This window comes from Aptenodytes forsteri, unplaced genomic scaffold, assembly GCF_000699145.1.
Source record: "Aptenodytes forsteri isolate BGI_AS27 unplaced genomic scaffold, ASM69914v1 Scaffold15, whole genome shotgun sequence".
In the NCBI taxonomy this organism is placed as follows: domain Eukaryota; kingdom Metazoa; phylum Chordata; class Aves; order Sphenisciformes; family Spheniscidae; genus Aptenodytes; species Aptenodytes forsteri.
The window spans coordinates 20,748,114-20,774,300 of record NW_008795129.1 but is presented as its reverse complement, the minus strand read 5'-3'; the positions used below and the strand labels follow the sequence as shown (position 1 = coordinate 20,774,300).

General features: G+C 39.9%; 1 protein-coding gene across 1 annotated transcript in view; it reads left to right on the top strand.

Moving 5' to 3' along the window:
- Nucleotides 1-20,180, top strand: part of EIF3A (eukaryotic translation initiation factor 3 subunit A) — a 31,951-nt gene extending 11,771 nt beyond the window's left edge. Inside the window, exons 10-21 of the mRNA XM_009277914.2 lie at nt 65-248; nt 3,020-3,367; nt 3,914-4,018; nt 5,798-5,911; nt 6,198-6,320; nt 7,315-7,468; nt 8,513-8,697; nt 10,459-10,547; nt 14,543-15,333; nt 16,682-16,856; nt 17,340-17,509; nt 18,889-20,180. Of these exons, the coding sequence (XP_009276189.1) occupies nt 65-248; nt 3,020-3,367; nt 3,914-4,018; nt 5,798-5,911; nt 6,198-6,320; nt 7,315-7,468; nt 8,513-8,697; nt 10,459-10,547; nt 14,543-15,333; nt 16,682-16,856; nt 17,340-17,509; nt 18,889-19,130 (2,680 nt within the window). The 3' untranslated portion in view covers nt 19,131-20,180. The remainder of the gene's footprint in view (nt 1-64; nt 249-3,019; nt 3,368-3,913; nt 4,019-5,797; nt 5,912-6,197; nt 6,321-7,314; nt 7,469-8,512; nt 8,698-10,458; nt 10,548-14,542; nt 15,334-16,681; nt 16,857-17,339; nt 17,510-18,888) is intronic.
- The last annotated feature ends 6,007 nt before the right edge of the window (nt 20,181-26,187 follow it).

The window sequence follows — 26,187 nt, the reverse complement described above, 5'->3', positions numbered from 1 at the left end:
GGGGGGGGGGAGGAGAGAAGGGCCCCACCCCCCCCCCCCCCCCCCCCCCCCCCCCCCCCCCCCCCCGCCTTGATCATACTACTCGGACACTGAGTTTTGGCTCGGATTTGAATTACAGTACTAGAGAAGATGCTCCACTAGGCCCTCAACTACAAAGCATGCCTTCTGAGCAAATTAGAAATCAATTGACTGCTATGTCCTCAGCTCTGGCTAAGGCTCTTGCAGTCATTAAGCCTCCTCACTTACTGGTAAGTCATTTTAAGTCTTCTGAAAATGTTGACAAACACACACAAAGTTGTGTGATGTTTATCTGTTGTCCTTATGCAGCCTTTTGTTATTTTTTTGCTTGTCTGATCAACTGCTCATTCCAGTAATCTATTTTCAGTGCAGCGGTAATGAATATTGTTACTGCTGTCCCCTCCCTTCGGAACAAAAAATTGATCCTTGAGGTGTTAATATATACAAATGTAGTGTAGCATTAATGTGTTTATTAATGACAAAGTGTCCTGCATCTGTTACATACTCACCTGTTCCAGTAGATCTAGAGTTTCTGGTTTAGCAAGACAAGCTTGTTGTGAAGTTGTGAGATCATACTTGAATATTACACCAAGGAGTTACTTGGTTTACCTTTCCTTGACATAGGAAAGGCACTGAGCTATCTAATGATTAATTTAACATGACATTGCAAGGATTTGAGTAGGTAGCAATCGGTGCTTTTGTACATTTTTTTATTTTCAGAAGTGTGTTGCTCTGTTTTTCAGAGCATTGTGGTAATGATCTCTGATCTAATTTGACAGTAATAATGGGCTGCATTTATATACTTGTGGATTAAGTAGAAACGTGAGCTAATAACTCGACACTTTATACCAAAGCTTGTATTTTAATGAATGTGTTTTCTCAGATTAGATGTACCTTTTCATTTCATTTTTTTTTCAGCCTGGTGGTAGTCAGCTATTTGTGCTTGTGAAGAAGAATAATCATTCTTAAATGCACTCAAGTAGTTAGTGTTTGGTCATAACTAAAATCATGTCAAAATGTACACAAGAGGCCCAAGTTTAAATTGCCAGTCTTGCATGTATCAGGTTTAGGATATACCAAATAATAGCTTACTCATAGATGGGCCTACAGAGCTAGGGTTTGTTTAAAATTTTGCATGCATTTTTGAAAATCCAAGAGCCTGCTTGCTTTATTCTTCCTGGAGAAACTGCTGTTGTGAAGAACCTGGAATGTAACTTCATAGTGGAATCTAAAAACATGAACAAAAGATCCCACAGCTCAAGAACTGACCTGTCCTTGTCACTCCCTGTCCTCCTCACTGGGGCTGTAGGCTTCAAGGTCGGACTCACCAATGAGCTCACATTTCAGGTTCTCCAGAGCCCTTTGGAGCAAGGTGTAAAACACTCTCGGATTTCCAGCATGCTTTGGTTGTGGCAAGCTAAACCTTCACTTCTCTTAAAAGAGCAGTGGTAATTTTTTTCTTTTGCTTTATGTTTATGAAAGATTTCGTAGCAAACATATCAAATAATTTTTCCATATGGAAAAAAGGCTGATAGCAAGATGTCCATGTTAGATTCTTTATCCGGGTTGAAATACTAAGTAATATTCTTAAAATATAAACACATAAAGTGGGACTGTGTCATGACACCTAATGCTAGCTTGCTTATGTTAGCTTGAACATGTATTAACTGTTTTATAGTGTTTAAGATAAAAATATTTCCATGTAGGCTTTCCCCTAAAAAGATTTTATTAGTGATTGGTATTAGACAGGTGGATTGTTGGTTTGAAAGAAAAAATAAGCTTTATTTGTACATTCATAGATAGAAATGACAAATAGTCTTATACTTGACATGTTAGTACAATTAGCTGAATAAGACATAAATGCTAGTAATTACGCTTGTAAAATTGGAGTACAGTATCAAGGTTAACATCGATCTGTGTGGTTAGAGAAGCTACAGAACAAGCTGATATTCTTTTTTCCTTCACTATTCAGATCGAAACTTTTCACTTTTTTCAGGTGCTTAAAAACCTTTAATTTCTGTCAAATTTGTTATAATTCACAAAATAGTTAAATCCATCTAAAGCTTTTCATTTTCATGTTTCTGGCACCTCAGTTTAAGTGCTGGCAGATCTGCAACAAAGTATGGATGTTTCAGTGTTTTTGTTGAATGCCCTAGAAGTGCCGGAGTACTAAAAATACCTCTGAGCTAGCTCACATTTCAAGAGCAGCATGACTGAGGGAGTGTAGCAAGCTGATTGGGCTGCAGTGTTTTGCTGCTTGCTGAATTGATTAAAATGGGCAGCTCCCTGAGCTGGCACAATTATACCTTTTCATGTGTACAGCATGAATCTCTATGAAGAACTGTATAAGTACTCTGGAGGAGAATGGGGGTGGGGGGTGGGAAGGCTGCTTAAAGAATAGTCTATATGCTACTGTCTAGAAGTCTAGTGCTCTTTGTATATAAAACCATTTTAACTAAATTATAATGTTTATGCCTAAATTGTTGGCTCATCAGTTTTTATCATCTCACAGATAGTGCTTTGTGTCAATTAGGATATTTTTCTCTTATGTTAGTGTGTTTGGAAAAAAACAAAACTTTAAAAACAAGGGAGCTTTGGTGAAATAACAGTACATGTGGTGGTATACTTGCTAACACACGCAGAGACAAACAAGATTGACCCCCTCCACTCCCCTTTCAGTTAGAGTCTTAAATAGCATACGGGTGTGCAATATTTTTGGACAGAAAAAAGTGTGAAAATATCATACCTAAGATGTGTTGCAGAATATTGTCTGTATCAGACAACTTTCTCCATTTACACGTGGTTCTAGTCAGTTGTTACTACCTTGTTATGGCACTTGGATGAGTGATTAGATTTGCCATTACAGTTGTATTTCTGTGCAGTTGGCAAGTTTGGAGAATAAAATTAACCTTGAGTTTTCTTTGAGAGGCATTTACTATGCTTTCTGCCTTTTTAAAGAGATGCTACTTACATCATTGTCTTATCCTTATTTTAAATTCAGCAAGAGAAGGAAGAACAACATCAGCTGGCGGTCACTGCCTTCCTAAAAAATTCAAGGAAGGAGCATCAGCGTATTCTTGCACGTCGTCAAACGATAGAGGAAAGAAAAGAGCGCCTTGAAAGTTTAAACATTCAGCGTGAAAAAGAAGAACTGGAACAACGTGAAGCAGAATTACAAAAAGTCCGGAAAGCTGAAGAAGAGAGACTGCGCCAGGAGGCAAAGGAAAGAGAGAAGGAGCGTATCTTGCAAGAGCATGAACAAATCAAAAAGAAGACTGTTCGTGAGCGCTTGGAGCAGATTAAGAAGACTGAACTGGGAGCCAAAGCATTTAAAGATATTGATATTGAGGTAGACAATTTATTATCGAAGTTTTGAGTTATTTTTTTATGCTTTTGGTGTTACATTTCTAGGCTGCCTGAATTTCATGTTCTTTACTGGTTTTGTACTGTAACTGGTCTTACAAACAGTCTCTCTTAAAAATGAGACAGGCAGTTTGACACTGAAATATTTAGTTTGCTAAACAGTGTAAGTAAACCTTAATGCTGAGTTTGGATAGGACCTTTTTTTACCTGGAGGAATTAAGTCCAGCTGGGTTTTTTTCCTCTTGTTGTTAAACAATATCTGAAATACAGAAAAAACCTCCAGATCCCATTTTGTAGTACCTGGACTGTGTCTCAATTAAAAATCAAGATACAAATCCTTTAGAGAGCTTGAAAAATAAAATACAAGTTACCCAGAAGAGAGGAAAAGAAACTGAGAATGTTTCTGAAGCAAATTACTTTAAAAGATAAGGGGAAAACTGCAGAGAAGATTAATAAATAAATAAACAAACCACATTTATAACAGGAAAAAATGTTTGCTTTATTTTGTCTTGATAACTTTACTTGGTTGTAGGATCTTGAAGAGTTGGATCCTGATTTCATTATGGCTAAACAAGTTGAACAGCTTGAAAAAGAAAAGAAGGAACTCCAGGAACGTCTGAAGAATCAGGAGAAAAAGGTATAAAGTAGGAAGGGTACAAAACCATGTCTGTACAACACTTGCGTTAGTGATTGTGAACTCCTATATTGATACATATACATACACACACACGTGCGTGCGTATATAATATTGGTGTTGAAAATGTTATTGTATGAAACTAAAAAAGGTAAATGTGTTAAAAAACAGCTGAGCTTCTAGTATCAGTGCACAAATCTGTTCTAATTAGTCAAGTTGATTTGAAAAAGGACCCTTAAGCTGTATGTGAACTAAGCCTTAGTTGGGAAGACTTGTAATTGGAAAATGTTCAAGGAAGATTAAATGTTTACAGAAGGTGAGGCCATTACAGAGAAGCTAAACTTAGTTGTATTAGTCCTCAGTGAGACAGAGGAAACTCCACTGCTAGAGCCCTTCTAGATGGCAGAATAGGATCTGCCTGAAACTTGGGTGACTATAAAAGTGTGAGGAACATGTTGTCATAGTAAATAGAAGTATATAGCCTGGGCAAGGTGAAACTCAGCCAGGACTTCCAACAGTATTCAAGAATGAAACAGAGGTTATATGATACAGTTGGTAATTCAAGTCACTTAAAACTGGCCTGTTAGTACAAAGTGGCAAGTTACTTAAAAAGGTTCCAATGAGGATATTTTATGCTGCGGGCCTGTAAGCCTGAGCAAAGTAGTAGAAAATTTAGCAGTAGAATTAGTCGTCACCTGGGTAAATATGATCTACCTGGAAAGGTCAGCACAGCTTCTATAAAAGAATTATAAGCCAGGGCTTCCTCTTGGAGTTCTCTGAAGCTGTCAAAACAAACGTATGTCTGGTTGGTGTAACTAAGTTGGATTTTCCAAAAAGCTTTTTACAGAGTTCTTCACCAAAGAAAACTTAGCAGCTGTGGGATAAAAGGAAGAGTCTTTGAATGATGTTCAGTTTAGATAGGTATAAAGTACTTTATGTAGGAAAAGCAGGGGGAAAAAAGTATCCCCCAATCTTTAGCTTTACATATTAAATGCTGGGCTCCAAACTTAACCTTCTTAGTCAGCAATGAGAACTTGGTGGTTCTGCATCTTGAGCACTGTGTGCAGTTCTAGTCTCTCTATCTCAAAAAGGACGCGGTTGAACTGGAAGTTTGAGAAGAGGCCAACAAGAATTATCAATGTTGTGGATTGGCTTCTGTGTAAGAAATGCCTGTGTAAATTAGTACCCCTACATCTGAAAGACTTCTGGAGGGAGGATGTGGTAGCAGTCTATAAGAGCATACCTGTTGTAACAGCTGATGATGGGGAGCAGTTGTTCTTGCACTGACTGCAAGGGATAGTGAACTAGAAAGCATCAAATGAAGCTAGTAGGAGCCATGTTCAGAACTATTTGTAGGTAGAAGGTGGGTTTTCATGCTGTCAGCCATAGACACACAGGAGTTCTTTCCAAAGTATGATGTTGTATATGAAAAGCTTCTTTGAGTTCAAAAGGACAAGAGGAAAAATCCACCAATGCCTACTAAATACAAAAAAACTTCAATGCAGGAAATCTCGGGAGCTGAAAATCGATGATGCTGAGAGAGTATTGTATATATGCCTGCCTCTATTCTTGCATACTTGCCTAGGAGTCCGCTTAGTTGCCAGTGGTAGAGGTAGGTTCTTGGCTAGGTGGACCTTTGATGTGGTCCAACATGGTTGCTTTTATGTAACAATAATATATCAGATACATTGGAGATGCTGGGGTTTTCTTTGGGGCATGCTGAAGTCTTCCAGATTTGGTCTTTGCATTATGACATGCTAAAGGTATGTTATCTTTATTTAGATTGACTATTTTGAAAGAGCAAAGCGCTTAGAAGAAATTCCTTTAATAAAGACTGCATATGAGGAGCAAAGAGTGCATGATATGGAGCTGTGGGAACAACAGGAAGAAGAAAGGGTAAGAATTTTTTGTTCAGGTGATAAAATCCATTAGCAATGAATGAAAAATAGTGGGTTTGCACTGTCTTTTTTTCCCAGCTCAATTCAAGGGAAGAAGAGAAAAAGTTGGTATGAAGAATAACGTGTTAACTTTGCAATTTCATTGTGCTAGTGGACAGCAGTTTCTTCTGGCTTGGATCTGAAAGAGGAAAAGATAATTTCTCTTTCTAGTGGCTGAGGTAGATTGAATACAAATGTATAGTAAGATTTTACTTTGTAATACTTTTTATATTATCTATTTTTAGATCACCACTTTGCAGTTGGAGCGCGAGAAAGCCCTTGAGCATAAGAACAGACTCTCAAGGATGTTGGAGGATAGAGATTTATTTGAAGCCAGGCTCAAAGCATCACGACGAACAGTTTACGAGGTACATGAGATATGGTATTGTAATAAAATATTCACCTAAAGTGAGGAACTAAACTCGTGACCCAGTGATTCTTCATGAATACTAGAAACAAATTAGTATCTAGAATGGCTCAGAATGATGGAATTGTTTATTTTCTCCTTTGACTAAAAAAAAACAACCCCAAAAACCCCCAAAACCAAACTTGCACCTATTCTTAGGTATTACCGCTTACAATTTTTGACAACTTGTGGAATAGCTTACATGGAAAATAGTTATCTAAAAGATAATTAAATTATTTATTTCCATACAACTTATTGGGTAGCATATGAGCAGCCAGCTGTATCTGTACAGATACAGATCTGTATCTTGGACTTACTGTGGCAATGGAATAATGCTGACAATAATATTGAAGCCGAGAAATAGATAGAAATAAGTGTCTCTCGCTTTTTTAATCCTTTTGTTTGAATCTGGAAATTATTTTGATAGTCCAAGTATTTGGTACTTCAAGTTATGTTTTATGTTTGCAAACTTTAATAACAAATTAGACCACGAGAGCAGAGAAAGAACTGTGCCTTTGTTCCTTGCTCTGCATTTTTAAAATTCTATGTTTGCTGAGGCTGTTTGTAGCTTTGATTACTTGGCTATGTTGCAGTAAGTACTGGTTAAAAAAAAAAAGGCAAAAGATGTATTTTTAACATGTTAAGTAACTGCATATGATTCTTTGCAACATTATAGATAATTTTAGGTAATGTATTTACTTTCTTGAAAAAGCAGGTGAAGGACTAAAATTGTGCATGCTGATTGTCTGTCTTCTAAGTAGGAGTATATTCCCTTATCCGAAACTTATTGCAGAAAAGGTTGAAATGGCAAACAAATAGTTGTTTTTCAGTGGAGCAAAGTTGGATATGTTGCAGTTGGTTTGTGTTTCTGTGCAGCTTTATTTAGCAATTTGTGTAACTGTCTAGTTACAATTCATGTGTGTTCTTGTATTTCACGTGTATTCTTTGTATTTCAGGATAAACTCAAGCAGTTCCAGGAACGGTTAGCAGAAGAGAGGCGTAATCGTTTGGAGGAACGCAAGAAACAACGCAAAGAAGAGAGACGCATTACTTATTACAGAGAGAAGGAGGAAGAAGAGCAAAGATTACGAGAAGAACAGCTGCTTAAAGGTATAATTGAGAACATGATTATTTTACCTTTTGCATCCTTGACCCATTCTAGATGTGTACGCAGCTAAATTCTGGTTTCCCTGTTTCACTATATTGGAGGAAGTCTTTTCATGTTCAGTCAGCAGTGAAGACTCTGTTCGTTGCTATTAGATACCGTACCTTTGCATTTTACCTAATGTACCTTCTGAATGCTTACACGTGCAGCATAGAGATGAAGGTAAAGCTTTATAGGAGGAAGGGAAAATGAAAGCAAATGAGTGCTCCCTGCCCTCCCCATCTCCCAGACATGAATAGAGGAGGAGATGAAGTAAGGGAGGCTAGTGAAAAATTGGATCTTAGATTTTAGTCGTTTAGTTTGAGTTCTGGCCACTTGTTTGTGCACATCTTAAAGAGAATAGAAAGGAAACATTGGTGTCAGATCAAGAACTCAAGAACTGTAAGCGACTCACACACCTTTCTTTGTGAATTGCTTTGTCTGCTAGCCCGTTTCAAGGCTTTAGAAGAGAAGAGGTGATAGATATCCTGTAAGGTAAATTTCTTTCCTACTTGTCACTGGGTGGATGAAGATTTTATGTGTCAGAGTTCATAATCATGCAGTATTTAAAAGTCAAACCAACAAAACCCAAGCAGCCCTGAATATCAAGTTTCTGACACTGCTAGCTAATTTTTTTTGTTTGACCTTTTCTAAGGAAGGGATTCTCTACCATGTTTGAGGTAGTTACTGATATTTTAGCTGGCACATTTGTGGTCTGTACATCGAATAAATGTATGGGGATTGGAACGTTTTCTTCCTTCCTCGCTAGCAGCTGTTGTTCAGGATGTCAGGTTAATGGATGTATCAAGGTTTCCTTTCCTATTGCTTTGGAGTTAGGATACTTCCAGAAAACAGATTCTATGGTTAGACACATTCTCTGAAATGCTTGCTTACTTTTTTTTTTTTAGGGAGTCAAAGGGGAGAGATTGTATTTTGTAACCCTTCTGTGGATACAGCAAAATAACAGAATTTATTTTGGTAATACGTTCTATTTATTTTTCTAACTGCAGAGCGTGAGGAAAAGGAACGCATTGAGCGTGAGAAACGTGAGCAAGAACAGCGTGAATACCAGGAACGTGTCAAAAAGCTAGAAGAACTGGAGAAGAAAAAACGTCAAAGAGAAATGGAGATAGAAGAAAGAGAGCGTCGTCGAGAAGAAGAAAGGAGAGGTCTGGATGACCCATTTTCAAGAAAGGTAGGCAAAAACTTGCAGGTTTGTTTTCTTTTTGACTGCTCCTTCTGTAGATTATTTGGAAGAAGATGGTAGCATTGTAAAATCATATGCTACAACTTAAAAAAAAAATTTAGCCTAAGTGGCTAATTTAATAGTTAAGTGATTGTCACTTAGTTTCCACTCACTATCAGGATCTGGAGTCTGTAGTTTAGTAATAAAGTAAAACAAAGAAACTAAGATCTCCAAGCTGTTAAAAAACTAAACAAATAAAGACGAAAATAAATAGTGAATAAATTTTTCTTTAATGCAAAAGAGGAAAGCTATGTTGGAAGCAAGTACAGTGACTCATGCCAAAGTCAGGAATTAGAGTAGATACTGAAGGAAAATCCCAGGCTAAACATAAAAGCATAGTTTTATATTTTATAAGAAATATGCCGTAACATAAAAACAAGAGGTGTGTGCAACTTTCCATTTACAAATACAAGTATTAGGGAAAATCATTATCCCAATCCAACAGGAAACAAAGTGAACGTTACTTGCAAATAAATGTTTAATGATTTTAAAAAAATTTAAATAAGTACCACAAACCTTCTATGCTCCCACTTTTTCAGAACTTATCAATAAGAGAACTAGTTTTAAATTTCATCCACCATAGCCATTGTCTTTGTTTAATGCATACTTCATTGAGTAACACTGTGAAGATAAGTGATCAGAGCTTGTATAAATTGTTTTGATTATTTACCTGATAGACTATCATCACCGGTAGTTTTCACATAAGAGGTACTCCTAGCCATGGGCACTTGATTGTACGGAAAAGCCGGCTCAGGTTCTGCGAAAGATATCTGTACCACTTGAAAAATGCCATTTGCAGTTTTGGGATCCTTTCTTTGCTCATCCTTGTTTGTTTGGGTCATTTCTACAATCACGTTGTCGAAAACATTTGAGTAGACACTCATGGAGTAGTGGATATGTGAGATGTTGTGCAACCTGTGTAAAGTTCTCCATACTTTGAGAGACTTTGACAAATAAAAACACTTTTCAAAGAGCAGTTTAAAACCAGAGGTTGTGTGAGTATGTGAAATCAGATATTTTATATGGTTTACCTAATTCGCTTCTTGTGGTGGAGTTAAGGAATAAACAACTGTGTTAGAAATAGTTTAAGTGGTTTGTCTTTGTCCAGCAATGGGGAGAGACATTTTACCTTTATTAAAAAAAAAAAAAAAAAATTATTATTGCTCTGCCCTGCATCTAAGCAACCTGTGTGAATCACAAATACCTCACTTGTTCTGTGCATTGAGGTACTATGTTAGTGTTGTGTAAACATGGAACAAAATGGTCTCTGCTACAGAGAGCTTTCAGTTTATTCAGTTACGCTTTCTGATCTGATTAGAAAGCACAAAACCAAATCATTTTTTGAATTCGTTCCTACTGTCATTAAGCAGCAGGAAAGTGAAACTGTTAAAACATCTTTTTTGTGTTAACAGGTGGTAGCTATGGCTCAGTGTAGCTATTGTTCATCCACTTGTTCATAAACTTTTTAGTGTATTTGCAGGTATCCTACCCTATTAGTAAAGTATATGTCACAAAGGGGACCATATTGATTTTAAACTCTGCCAGAAACAATAGTCAGTTAAGACCATACTTAAGTTGTTACATTGCAGAAAATACTGAACAAGTGAGTTTTTAATGACATAGTATGCTCTGAAAGGAGTAAATTATATGTTGAAAATCTTCATTTTAAAGTATTCAGAGAGAATGTTCCTAATTTCTTTTAACATACAGGAGTCTCGTTGGGGTGATAGGGAGTCTGAAAGCTCCTGGAGAAGAGGTGGTGAGACAGAATCTGAATGGCGACGAGCACCAGTGGAAAGGTAATCATTGGGTTACTAAGCACCAGTTGTATTGGGCTCAAAATGTGTAGGCTCCCTTTTTATTGCTACTGCTAAAGCTGCACTAACTGAGTAATATCTCATGCCTTTACATCTCTGAAAATTACTTTCTATTAAAAAATTGCTTTGTAAGGATCTCAGAGAGATTTTTGTCTTGGAACTGCATTCAGGTAACATTCCTGTTTTATTTAGCTTAGATATGTGAAAGCTAGCAGACACCTTCTGCATGTGATAAACAACTTGCTTACTTGGTTTCTTTTTTAAATTAAAAATGTCTGTCCTACTCAAACATTGGTGTCAGTTGTATAAGTACAGAATGGGGAAGGATGATAAACAAATGCAGGGTTCCTGGATGATGAAACTGTTTGAGATTTTCCATTTAGAAAACTGACAGTAATATACAAGAATCATGAAGTCAAAATTCAGAGTCTTAAACTATTCAAGTTCCAGAGTGAGTCACAGAGCAGAAAAAGTATGTGCCATAAACTAAATCGAAGTTCTGAAAGACTGTATTGAACTGAGAAGGAAGGATTTTTGAAGGAAGAATATTCTGAAGGTACTTTGCACTTTAAAAAAAAAAAAACAAAAACCCCATGTTCACTTCTATATATTTTAGAAGATTTGGATATGTTCACTAATAATGAAGACTGTTTATACAGTTGTAGAAAATAAGATCTTTTACATTTGTCCATCCCTCTGTTCCACTATTGTACCTATAAGCTGTACCTAAAATACTTCTGATGGTGCACGTCTAGTTGTTCTTAAAAGCCTGTGCTGATGGAGATACCGCTGCCTGTTCCAGTTGGCAGTATGTTTTATTGTTTGATTAGCCTTCCAGGTAGATAGATTTTTGTAAATGTCTAATCTTAATTTCCAGTGCAGCAATTTAAATCCATTACAGGTTACTCTGACTCCAGTGGAAGCAAATTAATTTACTCTTTCTCTCTCTAGTAATTTCTTCCAATGTATTTGAAGAGTATGATCTTTCGATAAACAAAATAGTCTTTCAGTCTTTCCTTAAAAGCTGTGTTGCCATTCTTGGTAGTGATCCACTTTCTCGTGAATTGCATAATCAAAAATTATCCTGGGTGAAGCCTTTAACTATTAACATATTGCGGAAGTGTTTAATGCATCTATTTGTATGCTTCAATGTCATATTTTTTTCCGCAACAGAATGATACAGGTGACCCATATTCATTTTTGAATCATTATAGCATAGGGCTTTTCTGAATACGTGTTTTCTTAGTCATTTCTCATTCAACTTTTGTAGAAATTGAGACAAGTAACTGCTGAGGAGTTAAAATTAGGCATTTTTTTTATTATTATGTAGCAAGTTTGGTAAAACTTTCCTTCTCTCTTTTACTAAAAGGAATATACTGAGGAATCCTAAAAGGAAATACTGATAGGAGTCAAAATTAATATCTGTATGGAATTTTAAGTAAAGCAGTGTTTCTCAATTATTTTCTTTTTGCCGAACTTAGGAAATAACAAAGTAAAAGTGATGATGCTCAGACATAATTGCAGAAGAAAGGTGTAATTCTGCATTCTTTAGTAGCCCCTAGTCTCCTTCAGTTGCATTTTCACCCTAAAGGGAAAATGTGTTGGATACAAAGACAGCAGTGCAAACCTAACTGTGAGTGAGTAAAGTAATTCCAGAATGTATTTCTGAGTCGAGTGATAAAGGCAGTAACATAGAGGACAGAGCATCGGATTTAATTTGCAGCATGTATCTAGCTGTAAGTACAGCTATGGGATTTATGCATTAAAAAGTCCTTATGGATGCTAGTACAAGGAGAGAAGCTATAAAATTTGTCTTGCAGACAATTTCTCCTGGAAATGGCACAGTCCTGGCATACATGCCATATTGGTACACAGGTCCTTACAGTCATGGAGCAACCAATTGTACTATGCAGCAATCCCCAGAGCGCTGGATTCCAGGTGATCAGCATGTTCCAGTGTTCTCAGTCTTTTCCATAGCATGCTTCCAGTTCCAAGAAAAAACAGAAAGGCAGGAGTCCAGCAAGGGCTCTCTGTCTCTTGGACAGCTAGTGGCTTTTTTATGAGTTATGACTAGACTGCGAGTATTTGCTTTGTTCCTTCACTGTGCAAGAAAGGTAGTTATCATAAGAAACAAAAGAGGAAAATAAAACTAATGATGTAATAAAAATTTATAAGCAAGAGAAAAAAGTCAATCCCGATATAAAAAAATGTTACAAATATTGTGATTGCAGGAAAAAGAGGTTAATATAAAAGTGCTATGTAGGAGTTAAATTGAAAGCCCGTTGGTTTAGTAGAAAAAGTCATTTTACGGCGGTACCTCTTGTTCTTTCTCTAGATCACAGACAATCTGTAAAATGCTGTCAGGAATTCGATACTTCCTCATTGAAACAATGAAATGGCAACTAATATAGATCTGGTATTTACTAAAAGTGGTGGGGCAGTGCTGCAGGCTGTCATACTTAGCACAGCTCATTAGAGTTATTACTGCCACAGATTGCTGTCCCAAAGGATCAACAAATGCTTATGTGCTTATGGTCAAGAAATACTAAAAAGCCAAAATGTATAGAAAAGGGGAGTTGACCTCTATTTTATGTCTGTGCTGTTTGTGCCTGAGTTAAGACAAGCAAAAAAAAGTTATAAACCTGTAACAGTGGTAGACACTAGTGTGTGAACTTTGCCAGCAAATTTCTGCTTTATTTGGTAAAGCTGTCCGCATGCTTTCAGCCGTCATAGATCTGTGTGTAGGGTTTTTAGAGGTTATTGAAAAATGGGTTATGTAATAGAAACTGGATTGCATTACTACCGGTGACTGCCATTCAATAGTATTCTTAATATTCATGCATCCTTCTGTTGTTATTAATTTATCAGATGCTGTTTGACTCTTAATTTCAGTAAACTTTTAAAGTGGGAGTTAGGATTTCTAAGAGGGAAAGAAGGACAAAAGTTGAAATATAAACATTAAAGTTGTCAAATGAGAAAAAAATGTAAAAACAGGCATAATTTCACCTGCAAGTAATAGTTTAAAAATTAGAGTAGTAATAGTTCAAAAACAGATTTAAAAATCCTAAACCCCTGAAACAGTACCTAAGTATGAGTGAATTAAATACTTGTCCATTTGATGAAATTTATAACCATTTCTCTACATGTCTTTTACATCAAAATAATAAGATTTTTTCAAAGGAGATTATCCAATTTCAGTCTAAATGGAAGTTAACAATCTCCATGTCTTGTTTTTATCTCACAGCTCAATGGTAATTGCATTCTCCCATCTCAAAGATGAACTGATGACTAAATAGTCCAGCGAAAATTCTTCCCAATTCTTTACCTCCCACATACATCCTAGTAAGGAGAGTCGGTGCAAGCAGTGATAGCCTGCCAGAGCCTGGCGCACCCTGCTTGCCATCAGGGAGTAGCAGTGGATTGAGTCATGAGTTTACTGCATTGTCCTGCCGTATCGAGTTGTGGATGCTTGTCAGTGAAAGTATTGCCAATCTGTTGGGCTGGAACTGTGCCAAAGCATATGAAAACAGGGATTGGACTGTAGGGTTGGCATATGTGTGAAGAAGGGAGATACTTACTTGATGGCTGTGATTTTTTTAATACTGGTTCTTTGAGACTGAGCTCGAGTTTGTCAGATGAGGCTTGGTGTAGAAGCCAAACCTCTTCTCTGTTGTGTTGCAGCAGATAACCAACAAGGGACTGTAGTTATCCCCTTCAAACTGTAGTTTTGAAGGAGATAAGAAACTGTTCAGTCTTTACTGAAGCTGTAGGGATGGTGACCTACTGCTTTCCCATAGCAATGAAGGCAATTAGAACGTGTGCATTTGAAAACTGCAAGCTCTGAAATGTGTTTGCAGCCACACATCAAATGGATGCATTCAGAAATGGCCTTGAGGGGTTTGATACTGTCGATCTAATATGTAAAGCTTTCCTGGATGTCAGCTTCTACTTTTTGCTTATTCCTTATGGTTTTGTAGAGATTGGCGTCGAGGAGAAGCAAGGGATGATGAAAGACCTTTCCGACGAGGGGATGATCTGCCGCGACGAGGGGATGATCTGCCCCGACGTGGTGCTGCAGAAGAAAAGGAACGTCCTTCTATGGAATCAACGGAGGACAGGCCACCTAGGCGTGAAGGGGATGAGGACAGGCCACCTAGGCGTGAAGGGGATGATGACAGGCCGCCCAGGCGTGGATTGGATGACGACAGGCCGCCCAGGCGTGGTTTGGATGATGATAGAGGGAGCTGGCGGGCTGCAGATGACGCAGGGGTACCCAGGCGTGGTTTGGATGATGATAGAGGGAGCTGGCGGGCTGCAGATGACGACAGGGGTCCCAGGCGTGGAATGGATGACGACAGGCCACCCAGACGTGCTTTGGATGACGACAGGCCACCCAGGCGCAGCTTGGACGATGACAGAGGCAGTTGGCGTGCAGCAGATGATGACAGAGGACCCAGGCGTGGGCTGGACGACGACAGGCCACCCAGACGGGCTTTGGATGATGACAGGCCACCCAGGCGTGGGCTGGATGATGACCGGGGCAGCTGGCGTGCAGCAGATGACGACAGGGGTCCCAGGCGCGGGATGGATGATGACAGGGGTCCCAGGCGCGGGATGGATGACGACAGGATGTCAAGGCGTGATGATGACAGGGGACCATGGCGTAGTGCAGATGATGACAGGCTCTCCAGACGAGATGATGACAGGGGTCCATGGCGTAGCGGTGATGATTCAAGGCCGGGTCCTTGGAGACCATTTGGTAAACCAGGTAAAATATGATAATATAATAATCTAAGCTCCAAAGCATGTGTTAACCTAGTACATAATGGATGTAATGTACTTGGTGCCAGAGATGGGAGAATCAACTCTGAAAACATCTGGATTAATTTGGCTAATGTGGACACTCCTTTACTTAGTATAATTAAACTTTTTGATTTGGTTGAATTAAAAAAAAAAAAAAATGCAGCAGTGTCTGTTGCTCGCCTGGAAGATACCTAAACGTCATACAGTAATGCTGGTAATTTACCTATGTGCAAAACCAAAATATACAAGTTGAATGCTCATGATGGGAGAGAAAAATTCTCACTAGATTAGCACACCTTGGTCTCTTTCTCTGCCTCCTCTATATGTCTGAAATTAACCTCCTGCTGAGGAGGATTTTGATACATCATTCAAGTGGGTCTGGTTTTGATAAGCTTTTTTCATGTACAAAGATATTCCTGTTTTTACCATTCCTTTTTTGCTTTTGTGTCTACCTTGAAAATCCTGCTTTGAGCAGGAGTTTGGACTAGGTGACCTTCTGAGGTCCCTTACAATCTGAATTATCCTATTCTTGTATAGTTTATTTCTAGTCTTAAATCTTGTTGATGGTGACTGCTACAACTGTTTCTGATTCTTTTCAGAACTGTTGATGGTGTTTAAATGTTAGATATGATTTTGATTTCCTGGTTCTTTTTATTGAGATTTATGTATTCACAGGCACCACATCAACTTTTATAGACGCTAATTCTGTAATCTAAACCCGTAGAAAAGCTATCATCAGTCTCGATACTCACACTCCAATAGCTTTTTCCTTTTTACTATTTAAAGAAAAAGCAGGCTGCATAATAAAGAACTCCCATTCATAAATAACTGAACAATATTGCAGGATGCACTGTGTAAGTAGATGGTAAACGATAGTCATATTTTAAAATAGTGCTTTAAAAAGCAGTAAGTTATTAAAAACTTTGCTTGCCTAAAATCTCTTCACTTGTAGATTTTCACAAAGGAATCTGCTGTCTAAGCTACTCCCTTTACTTCTTCCTGCACTTGTTTTGCACAAGACCCTTGAGGAGCTTGTGTTTCTGACTGAAAACTGCAGGGTGTCATCAGCTCTGCTAAACTGTTACAAGCAGTCATGATAGATGAGGTATATATTACTGTCTTAATATTAAGCAGTTTCTACAGTGTTTTGTCTATGGCTCCCACTCAATGTGCGCACTTTTTACAAGCATCTTGAGTTGGATCCTCAGGGATCAAAACTTGAAGAACCAGTTTCTGAGGAAAGTGAAAGATTCTTGTCTACAGAGAGATCAGAGGTCAGTCACAAATTCCTTTACTGTGTTTCTTTCTTACAGGGGGATGGAGAGAACGAGAAAAGGCTCGTGAGGATAGCTGGGGGCCTCCCCGAGACTCCAGACCTACAGGAGACCGTGAATGGGATAGAGACAAAGATCGTGATGAAAATGAGAAAGACCGTGAATTTGACAGAGAGAGAGATTTTGATAGAGATGATCGTTTCAGGCGTCCCAGGTTTGACTTCTCTGTTTAAATACTTCTGGAATGTTTCTGTTAAAAAAAAAAAAAAAAAAAAAAAGTGCCCTGCTGATAAAGAAATAATGTGACATCGCCAAGTGAAAGGAACAGTGGTTGGTTTGCATGAAATTAAGCACTTTAAGGCAGTAAATGGATAGTAGCTTTTTGGGGGCTTTTTGGTTTGTTATTTTTAAGAAGACGTTAACTGTTTACAGAAGCAATCCCAAAATGCTTTACTGCTTTTAAATATATTTTAAAATATATAAAACAGTTTTATAAAATATAAAAAACAAACTGTTATCAAGAGAATTTCATGTTAGGCTCCAGAAAAACAGAAAAGGTTTTGGAAGTATGTCAGTATATTAAATAGAGACCCGCTGGGCCTGAAAAATATCTGTGTTGTGATTTATTATTGCTTCTTTCCATAGCAAAGGTAAAATCTTAGCATTTAGTCTTATTTTATGTTTTGAATGCCAAAAGGGATGACGCTGGTTGGAGAAGAGGACCAGCTGAGGAAACTTCTAGCTGGAGAGATTCAAGTCGTCGTGAAGAATGGGACAGAGGTGGTCGTGACATGAGAGATCGACGTGCTGATGACAGAGATCCACCCCTCAGAAGAGGACCACCACTCAGATCTGACCGTGAAGAACGTATGTTTATTTTAGTGTTCCTAAAGGCTTACATTCATTATAGGGCCTTCATGTTGCTCTTGACAGTGCTAGGATGTGGTAAAATGGGAATAAGTTGTATTTTCAGCCACTTAACCTCCCTTTGCGTAAGCAAAATAATAGAAAGAAGCTTTAGCGTAATTGAGAATTTTTCCTTGAATCTTAACTTTTTTTAGTTGCACTCTTTTCCATCATAGTAGCATTTCACATCTGCAGTAGAAGGATAACATTTTAAGTATGCAGTTTTCATAGTAGGATTACGTTCAGGGTGAATGAAATTCTTGTACTTAAATTATCAAGATAGATGTCCCAGAAAGTAATTTCTGGCTCATTTCTTAAAACCATTAAAATGCGAGGGAAATATTTCCAAACAAGGCCTTGTAGGTTTCACACTATTAATGGTATTGACTTCGATGAATAACCTATTTTAATTACATACATTAACCTGTTTTAATTATATACATTTATTAATCCTTTGCTGTGTTCTAAAAATACAGTAACAGCAAATACATTTAGCCTGAGATACCACGTCTTCCAATTCTGGTGTTCTCACGTTCAGACTCTCATGTGGTCTCTGCCCCGAGTGTGGGTGCTCCCTGAACACAGGAGGGTGCTGTCAGGCAGGTGGTCTCGGGGAGCGGACTGGGACAGAAGACGTCATACGGGACTTCAGCTGGCGGAAAGGCTGAGGGATCTCACTGTGGAGAGTTACTGGTTTTAATGTATCAGGAAGTTTTGGTATTGGACTGTCTGGTTTGGTATTTGACACAGCTTTGTTCACACATAGCTGGGGTAGAATGGAATGTTTGTTTCGCTGGAAACGAATGATTTTTCATACAGTAAAGGATGGTGAATGCTGGTACCAGTGGAGTTGTGCAATCCAGTGCCGTTTATATCTCTGATTTCAGTAGGCTGAAGAGTAATTTGCTGTCTTTTGAGACAATGAACACCTAAACATTTTCCACAAGTGTTTTTAAGTTAGGATTTTTCTGTTTTCAGGGTTCAGTCATTTCTAAGGAGATGCTTTTGTGCTTTTAATTCTGGTAATAATATAAGAATGTATTTCTACACCATAAAACCACGTACATCAAGAGAACATTCTTATTGCAGTTATTGTCTTTTAAAGATGACACTTGGGTTGCTCACAACAATCCTGAATCTGAAAAGTGGCTTGAGTAGTTCCTGTCCATTACTTCACTATAAAATTAAACTGTGCATTTGGCTATGATCATCGTATTACCTCTTGGCAAGATTGAGAATCAGTAAATCAGACTGTCGGTGCCGGGCATGTTTGTTTAAACTCTTGCAGGCTGCTGGTGGAGCATGACAAAGGTTGTTTTACTGTCTTTCTGTATTTGTAGCAAGCTCATGGCGGCGTGCTGATGATAGGAGAGAAGAACGTGGAGAAGAACGTGAAACAGTTCGGCGATCGGCTCCCGCTCCTGCTGCTCCTCCAGCTTCTGCTCCCCCACCAGCATCAAAAGATCGAGAAAGAGATGGGGAGAAGGAGAAAGGTTCCTGGAAAACAGAAAAGGAGCGTGAGCCCCTTCGCCGTACTAAAAATGAGACAGATGAAGAAGGGTGGACCACTGTACGACGTTAAGTGAAAATCACAGAGTTTAACCAATGTTTTAGCTTTGATTTGATCAAATCCACAGATTATATTTGTGCTTATAAACATTCTGAATTGGAATTCTTTAACAAGTGTTTTGAGGTAACATGAAAGCATGAGCTTGAATTACTTACTCATATAGATTGATCATGCACAAAACTCACAGCAGAAGGTTGGAAATTGAATGCCAGTTTTCGAAATTTCAAATGATGCTTATTTCATGGGTCATTTGTTGCTAAAATAAAAAGAAGCAAGCCCAACAGCTGTCTTGAGTAATGCTTCTATCTTGCACCAAAACAGGCTGACCTTTTCATTTTCAGTCTTTCTTAATTTGGAATGGGGTATTATCGTTACAGAACATGCATTTGAAAACACCTCTGTTCACACAGTGGAATTATTGAAAAAGCAGAGCTAAATCAATTTCCATAATTAGCCAAAAAAATAGAAAAAAATATAAAAGCCCTCTATTTACATAGGTATCTTTGAGGGCAGGCGGTTTCTGAGACCTATTTTATCACTATCTAAATTCAGTAAGTTGTTTAAATTGGAATTAAATACAATAAACGTTATGAGCATTAGCTACACTGGGATATTTTCTGTAGATTTACTTGAATACATAACACCTATAAGGCCATTTTGCAGTTATTGTTCCAGTAACGTATGCTGCTGGAGTGTACAACCACAAAACTTCAAGCTTTTACAATTTAAGTGTTTTGGTAAGCATATGGCTATGTATTTTCTGTTGCCAATAGCACAACTGCTTTTTCCATTACTGGATAATTCATGCCTTTCAAAGATTTATAAATATTGTCATATTTAAAATGTGTGCTTTTGGAGAAATTGTTGAATTTTCCCCCAATTCTTTGTCTTCAGGGTCAATTCTTGCCCTTTCTAAAAAAGTGATTTGTAGTAATGGCTGTGTTGACTTCAATTTTGGGGTGCGGTAACAACGATTAACTATCTGGTCATACTGAAGCCAACACAGAACTTGCTGCTGTGTGTTTCTTCAATGATAAATAAACAATTTAAGGAATTAGCTGCTACAGTGTCTTGACTTTTTAGTGACTTCCTGCAGTGTACGTTAATGCAGAACAGCTGTTGAACAACTCTTTTCTGTATGCATATCTGTTTCTGTACCAGCTGAAGGAGAATGTGAGAACACCTGGGATGGTTTCTTCCTGAGAAACCTGGTTTAATTTTAATGTGTGTAAGCAAAAGTTGTAATACTCCTCTTGGCTTTTTCCTGTCCTCTCCTGAGCTTTCCAGGTCCTATTCACTTCTCAGGAAAAACTTGCTCTCGTAGGCATCTTCTGAGGGCCAGACCTTTGTGCCTTTAGAGCCTGTCACTTCATTGCTTGTTGAGTCACAGAATTCCTTCAGAACATTCATGTTTTCTAAACAAACAAAAATGTTTATTTGTGCCTCATGCAGTCCTATAAAGGATGGAACTAGAGCATGGCAGCTGTCCAGTAACAGAGAGCGCCTCCTGGATTCAGGGTAGCGGGTGCTGCTGCTGTTAAGTGAAACCCCTGGAGCTTGCCAGTCCAACTTCTTGCTGTGAAGTCAGACTGTGTTGCTCAGAACCATGTTTCTCCAGTGTGGTCTTGAAAACCTCCAAAAACCTCCAAGGATGGAGACTGCACTACCTTCCTGGGCAACCTCTTCCAATGCTTGACTCCTCCCACAGTGAAAAAGCATAACCCTCTCTCTCTTTGGCTTCTACCTGTTGTCTCTCATCTTCCTGCTCATGCACTGCTGTGAAAAGCCTGACTTTGTTTTCGTGATAACTTCCTGGTACGTACTGGCTGGCTGCCATTGGTCTCCCCAAAGGCTTCCCTTCTCCAGGCTGAACAAGCCCTGTTCCCTCAGCCTTTCCTCCCAGGCAGGTGCTCCAGCCCCTGGCCATCTTGCTGGCCCTCTGCTGAACTTCCTCCAGTTTGGCAATGTCCTCCTTCTACGGGGGGGGAAATATGGGACCCGGAACCACATGCCACTGTCTCCAGGTCCTTGAGATAGATGTCAGGCCGGGTCCCAGGACAGACCCCTGTGATGATACCCCACTCCAGGTGCAGTCCAGCCCATCGGCCATGATGCTGAGCCTGAACATCCAACCACTTTTTCTGCCCACCTGGTTGTCTAACTATCTAGGCTGTAACATCCTAACTTGGGCACAAGAACATCATGTGAGAGATGATGAAAGCCTTGCTAAAGGCGAGATGAAGAACATCCACTGCTCCTTCCCTTGTCCACAAAGTTATTTTGTTGTAGAAGGCAGGTGAGTCAGGCATGATTTACCCTCAGTAAATCCATGCTGACTGTTCCCGACCACCTTCTCCTGCATGTGCCCAAAAACATGCTCTGAGAAGATTTCCTCCATGATTTTCCCAGGGACTGAAGTGACACCATCTGGCCTGCAGTTTCTCAGATGGTCCTTTTGGCCTTTTTTGAAGACGGGTGCAACATTTGCCTTTCTCCAGTCATCAGGGAGATGTAAAAAGTGATTATACATCCAGTTACATTTTTTTTATTTTATCCAAAGCAAGCTATTTTTACATGGGGATAAATGTTAGTGATCATTGCACCAGCTAAAGCTCTGCTCCCAAATCTGTGTTCTTAACTTCCATTATTTGAGATTGTGGTAATGTTGCCAACACATGTAAAATTCTCAGGACAGGGCAGCTTGAGAAAAGACCTAGAAGATGTGAGACATGCCAGTGTGTTTATTTTACTGCTCTCATTTTAGACAGAGTGCTAACTACAGTGATCAAAAACCACTACTGACCAAATCCAACAGCTAAAACCTCCATCTACTGCCATAATTACACATTAGCACAAAGTTTGGTTACCTGAAAATGTTGAAGTCAAACGAATTACCTGTCAAGCATTGCTGTGTTTGATTGATTCATGTTCAGTTAAACATGTAAAATTTTCAGTGAACCTTAGAAGAATACAAACTGTCACATGCTATATTTAGAAGGCAGGACTTAAGGCTGCTGCCGGTTAAATGGATGCAAGCGCTGCTCGGCTAAAACCAATCATCTCCAAGAGCAGAGCAAGGCAGGTGATCAGGCATGAACAGTTTCTTTCCTGCTCCGGGAGCAGCCCAGAGACTGACCCCCAGCTGGTGGCAGGGCTGAGGGCTGTCACAGTGCTCACCAGAGGTAGGGTATAGACATTTTGGTTACATTTTCTCTAAAGTGCCTTTGTTCTAAAAAAATTAAAATAAAATCAGTATTTTATGAGAATTGGCAGACCAGTGCAGGGGCAATGAATGAAGTGATGCCACTCCAGCCTGGGCACAACCACAACTGCGCCTCAGGACAAGTCACAGCCGTGGTTACATGGGCCCCAGTGCAGCCACGAGCGGGACTGGGAGCACACTGGGGAGCTTCGCTGCAGGTGGGCTGGTGGACAGCCAGGAGGCAATCTCAAACAGGAAGAGTACCAGAAGTCTTCTCTTGCTGTAAATGAACTGTATCTATCTTTGTTGTTTTAATGTCCCTGGGCTGCAGTCATTGGCAGGAACTGTTACATTTAAGCAAGTTTTCCTTCTGTAACTGAAAGGTACTGTTAAACTGTGTGAGCCTAGAAAGTAAAGGTGTTAGGTCAGCGAAACACAAGATTCAAAATCTACCTGTTATTCAGGTACTAGTACCCATCCTGTGTGGTTTACTGCAGAACTGCAAGAAGTAGGCGTAACAAGAACGCCCAATTCTTCTTATTTTGCCTTGGCAGGACCAGCTTGAACTGAAATGCTCCACACTTTGTCTGCTCCTGCTCTTAAAAAGAATTATTAATGCATTTAATTATGGTAGGACGGAGATTCTACAAGCTATCCCACTGCCTTTTGCTAATCAAAATCTCCCTTGCTGCAATTCAAGCTTTGTCAGTCCTTTCACTCTTGGGCAGGAGGACAATTTACTGGTTTTGCTACATCTTTTTCCACATTTGAAGATTTAGTGTATCACTCTTCTGCTTTGCCCAGACTACAGGCATATTAGAAGTAATTATCTTCCTCCCCATGTGACTGTTGCAGACTATCTCCAGTATATATTAACCTATACATTTGGTGGGTCAAACTGGCACATCTACGGGAAGTAAAGACATTTTATAGCCATCATGGTTTAGTCCTATGGCAGCTACCTGAGGCACTCTGGTCAGCAGTAAGACTGAGAGCAAACTCTGTCCAGATAGAACTTTCACTAAAGATGGGTACAGACTCACCAGACTTCAGCTGGATCAAGTTATCTGTGCATCCAAAAGTAGTTTTTAATTAGAAGTGGCTTGCTTTTTGCCAAGACTAGTATCAACTGAGGATGATCGTAGGCTATCCAATACTCCACGTTCATCCCTCTTAGCAAAATATCACGATGGAAAAGATTCCATCACTTACATGCTTAGGAATATTTCCCTGTAATAAAGTGATTCTCTGAAGATAAAATACTTGGTTTAAACAAGTGGCCGTTATCTTTTGATTTGCAGATGCCTGTAGAATAAATGAAAATAATACCAGGCTTGCTTTTCTTAGACCTCTTCTGTGGAGCATGTAACAGCTCCCAACCTGGGCTGCTTTCAGATTAAGCTATTTGCTGTTCCCAGGATTTAAGTTACTAATGTAAATTGCTTTCAGTAATTTAAGGAATCAAACTATAAGCACTATCTATTGTAATAAGCTTTTCAGAGTGACCAAGAACAAGCATGTTCCTGCTTACTCAGTGCCACAAGGAGCATGCTGGTGCACAGGAAATCACAGAAGTTTACTTAAACCCAAAATGTCCTTAAAGGTTCAGTCTTTATAAGACACTGACTTGCAAAATTTTAAAGGGCAAGTTGTTCTGTTGAATGATCATGTAAAGTAACTGAAGAGCCTTGCTCTCAGGCTGCCTTTCGCTGATTCTGAATCTTCATCATCTCCTCTCTGGAATAGTTTGGGTTCCTCCCCCCCCGCAACTGGTCTTTTGAAGCTGTTACTCTACTGCCTTACCTGTTAGGACTTTGACCAGACGCCTAATGCCGTGTAGTGGCTGCGACAGGCAGCCCTTGGCCTTTCCACAGCAAGGCTGTAAGTACACGTGTAGGATGAGAGAGGAACCAGGAGTGACAGGCAGCAGCAGAGGCCACTGATACAAGAGTTTTCCTCTACGCAGGCAGAGGGAAGAAACAGGCACTGCAGACAAGGCAGGGGATCTTCTGGTGTCTTGACGAATTTCACACATTGCAATAGGGCTGTTGCTACACAGTAGCTTAATGTACAGACCAGAGAGGAGGGGTGGGTACATCGTAAACGCTGGGAGGAGCACCTCCAGTCCAGCCCTGCCAGAATTACCCCTCAGAAAACACCTGAGAAAGCTTTTCTTCGGTCTTGCTTGCTTTTGTGTCCAGTAACAGTCAACTGCATTAAAACCTATGTATTGATCTTCAAACATCCCACAAGGAGGTAACAAAAGTACAGAAGAAAACTCTTCCCATAGCATCACACTTGAGCTTGATTCTAATGTGTGGTGGGTACAGATTCAACCTATGTGGACCAGGCATCACAAAACCAAACACATCTGACCTCTAACAGCTTGGAAGAGCTTGTGGTACAAGCCCCACAGAATGAGAGACAACACACAACTGGTATTTAGCATGAGGAGAGGGTAGCTGCCACAAGGTTAGCTGCAGCCACTATGAAGTGTTATTTAATGCAAGCCTCACTGCATTTGGTAATTAGACCTGACACCATCTTTGGAGCCATTTGATGAAGATTTAAGAGAACAGTTCCACACAAAATCAGTTTCTCCCTCCTAATTGCTACAGCTGTGAGTCAACAGCAGTGATGAATAATGAACCCCAGGCCCTCCTTCCCAGCCCACCTTGCATGTGTTTCAACTTCATTCTCCACTGTCCTCCTCTCCCCCTCTCCTCCCCCATCTCCCACCCCATTGAGCAGCTAATCAAAAGGAATCCACACAAACCTGTGTCACCCCTCACTTTCCTAATTCCCTTTTTCTGTCAGGACTCATCTCCTTTCTCATCCTCCTGGTGATGCCCCAGCAGTTCCTGAACAAGGCTCTCCACCTCCCTGCTTTTGGGAGGGCCACCCTCACGGACCGAGCACCCCTCCGTGTCTCAGGTGTCGGTAAGGCCATCTACAGCATAACCCTCTCTGCACTGAGAACTTGGACACCCGCCTTTCAGCTCCGGAGGACTCCTAAGCAAACTACAAACCTGCTGCTGCTCCTCGTCCCACCTCCGAGTCACAATAAAAGTGATTTCTGATCTCTTGAGGATTAGCAGCAACGTAGCCCTGTACCTCGGTACCAAGGAACTGCCATCATCTAGGGTCCAGGTCTTCAGCACCAACCTTACATTTTGTATAGTCTATGTAGTGTTAAGGATATTTGTTAACCACATGGGTAGATCCCTCCCACCTTGCAATGAGTTAAAGCCACATTCTCTCAACTCTTGAAAATACGTCACCTCCCCTTCCACCGTTCTGCTACGGTCACGGCTGTCCGCTTTGTCCAGGTCTCTTCTCTCCAGAGGCTTCCCATCACCTCCTCATTCTCCACCATAAACACAAGCTGCATCAAAGCTTATTCTCTGCCATATTTGCTGCCTTTCCTTCAGCAGAAAGGGCTCAGTCTGCACCTCGGCCCAGAGCCATTACGTTTTCAAACAAGCACTTTGATGCTTTCTCCCGTCAGACCTTCCCTAAAGCCGCCTATCAGATACGGGGGGCCTGCAAGACCAGCGCCGCCCACGCTCACTAGTGGGACGGTTCAAGGGTGGCCGTGGGGCACGGCACTGCTCTCCCATCGTGCCAGGTAGGATGCTGCGATTTCGGGGAGGTGTTAATCACCAAGCGAGTAACCGAGCGCAGGTTTGATCGCGATTTGCTTCCCGGTTTTAAGATCAGCAAAGGAAATTGCTCGGGTGTTTACTTTAAGACCTGAAAGGCGGAGTGTCGTACCCTAACTAAATACCCTGCTATTAACAGGCAAGACGACAGCTCTCCCGCCCGGCCCCCACGGTACAGCACCGGGCTGAACAACCCAGCCGGACC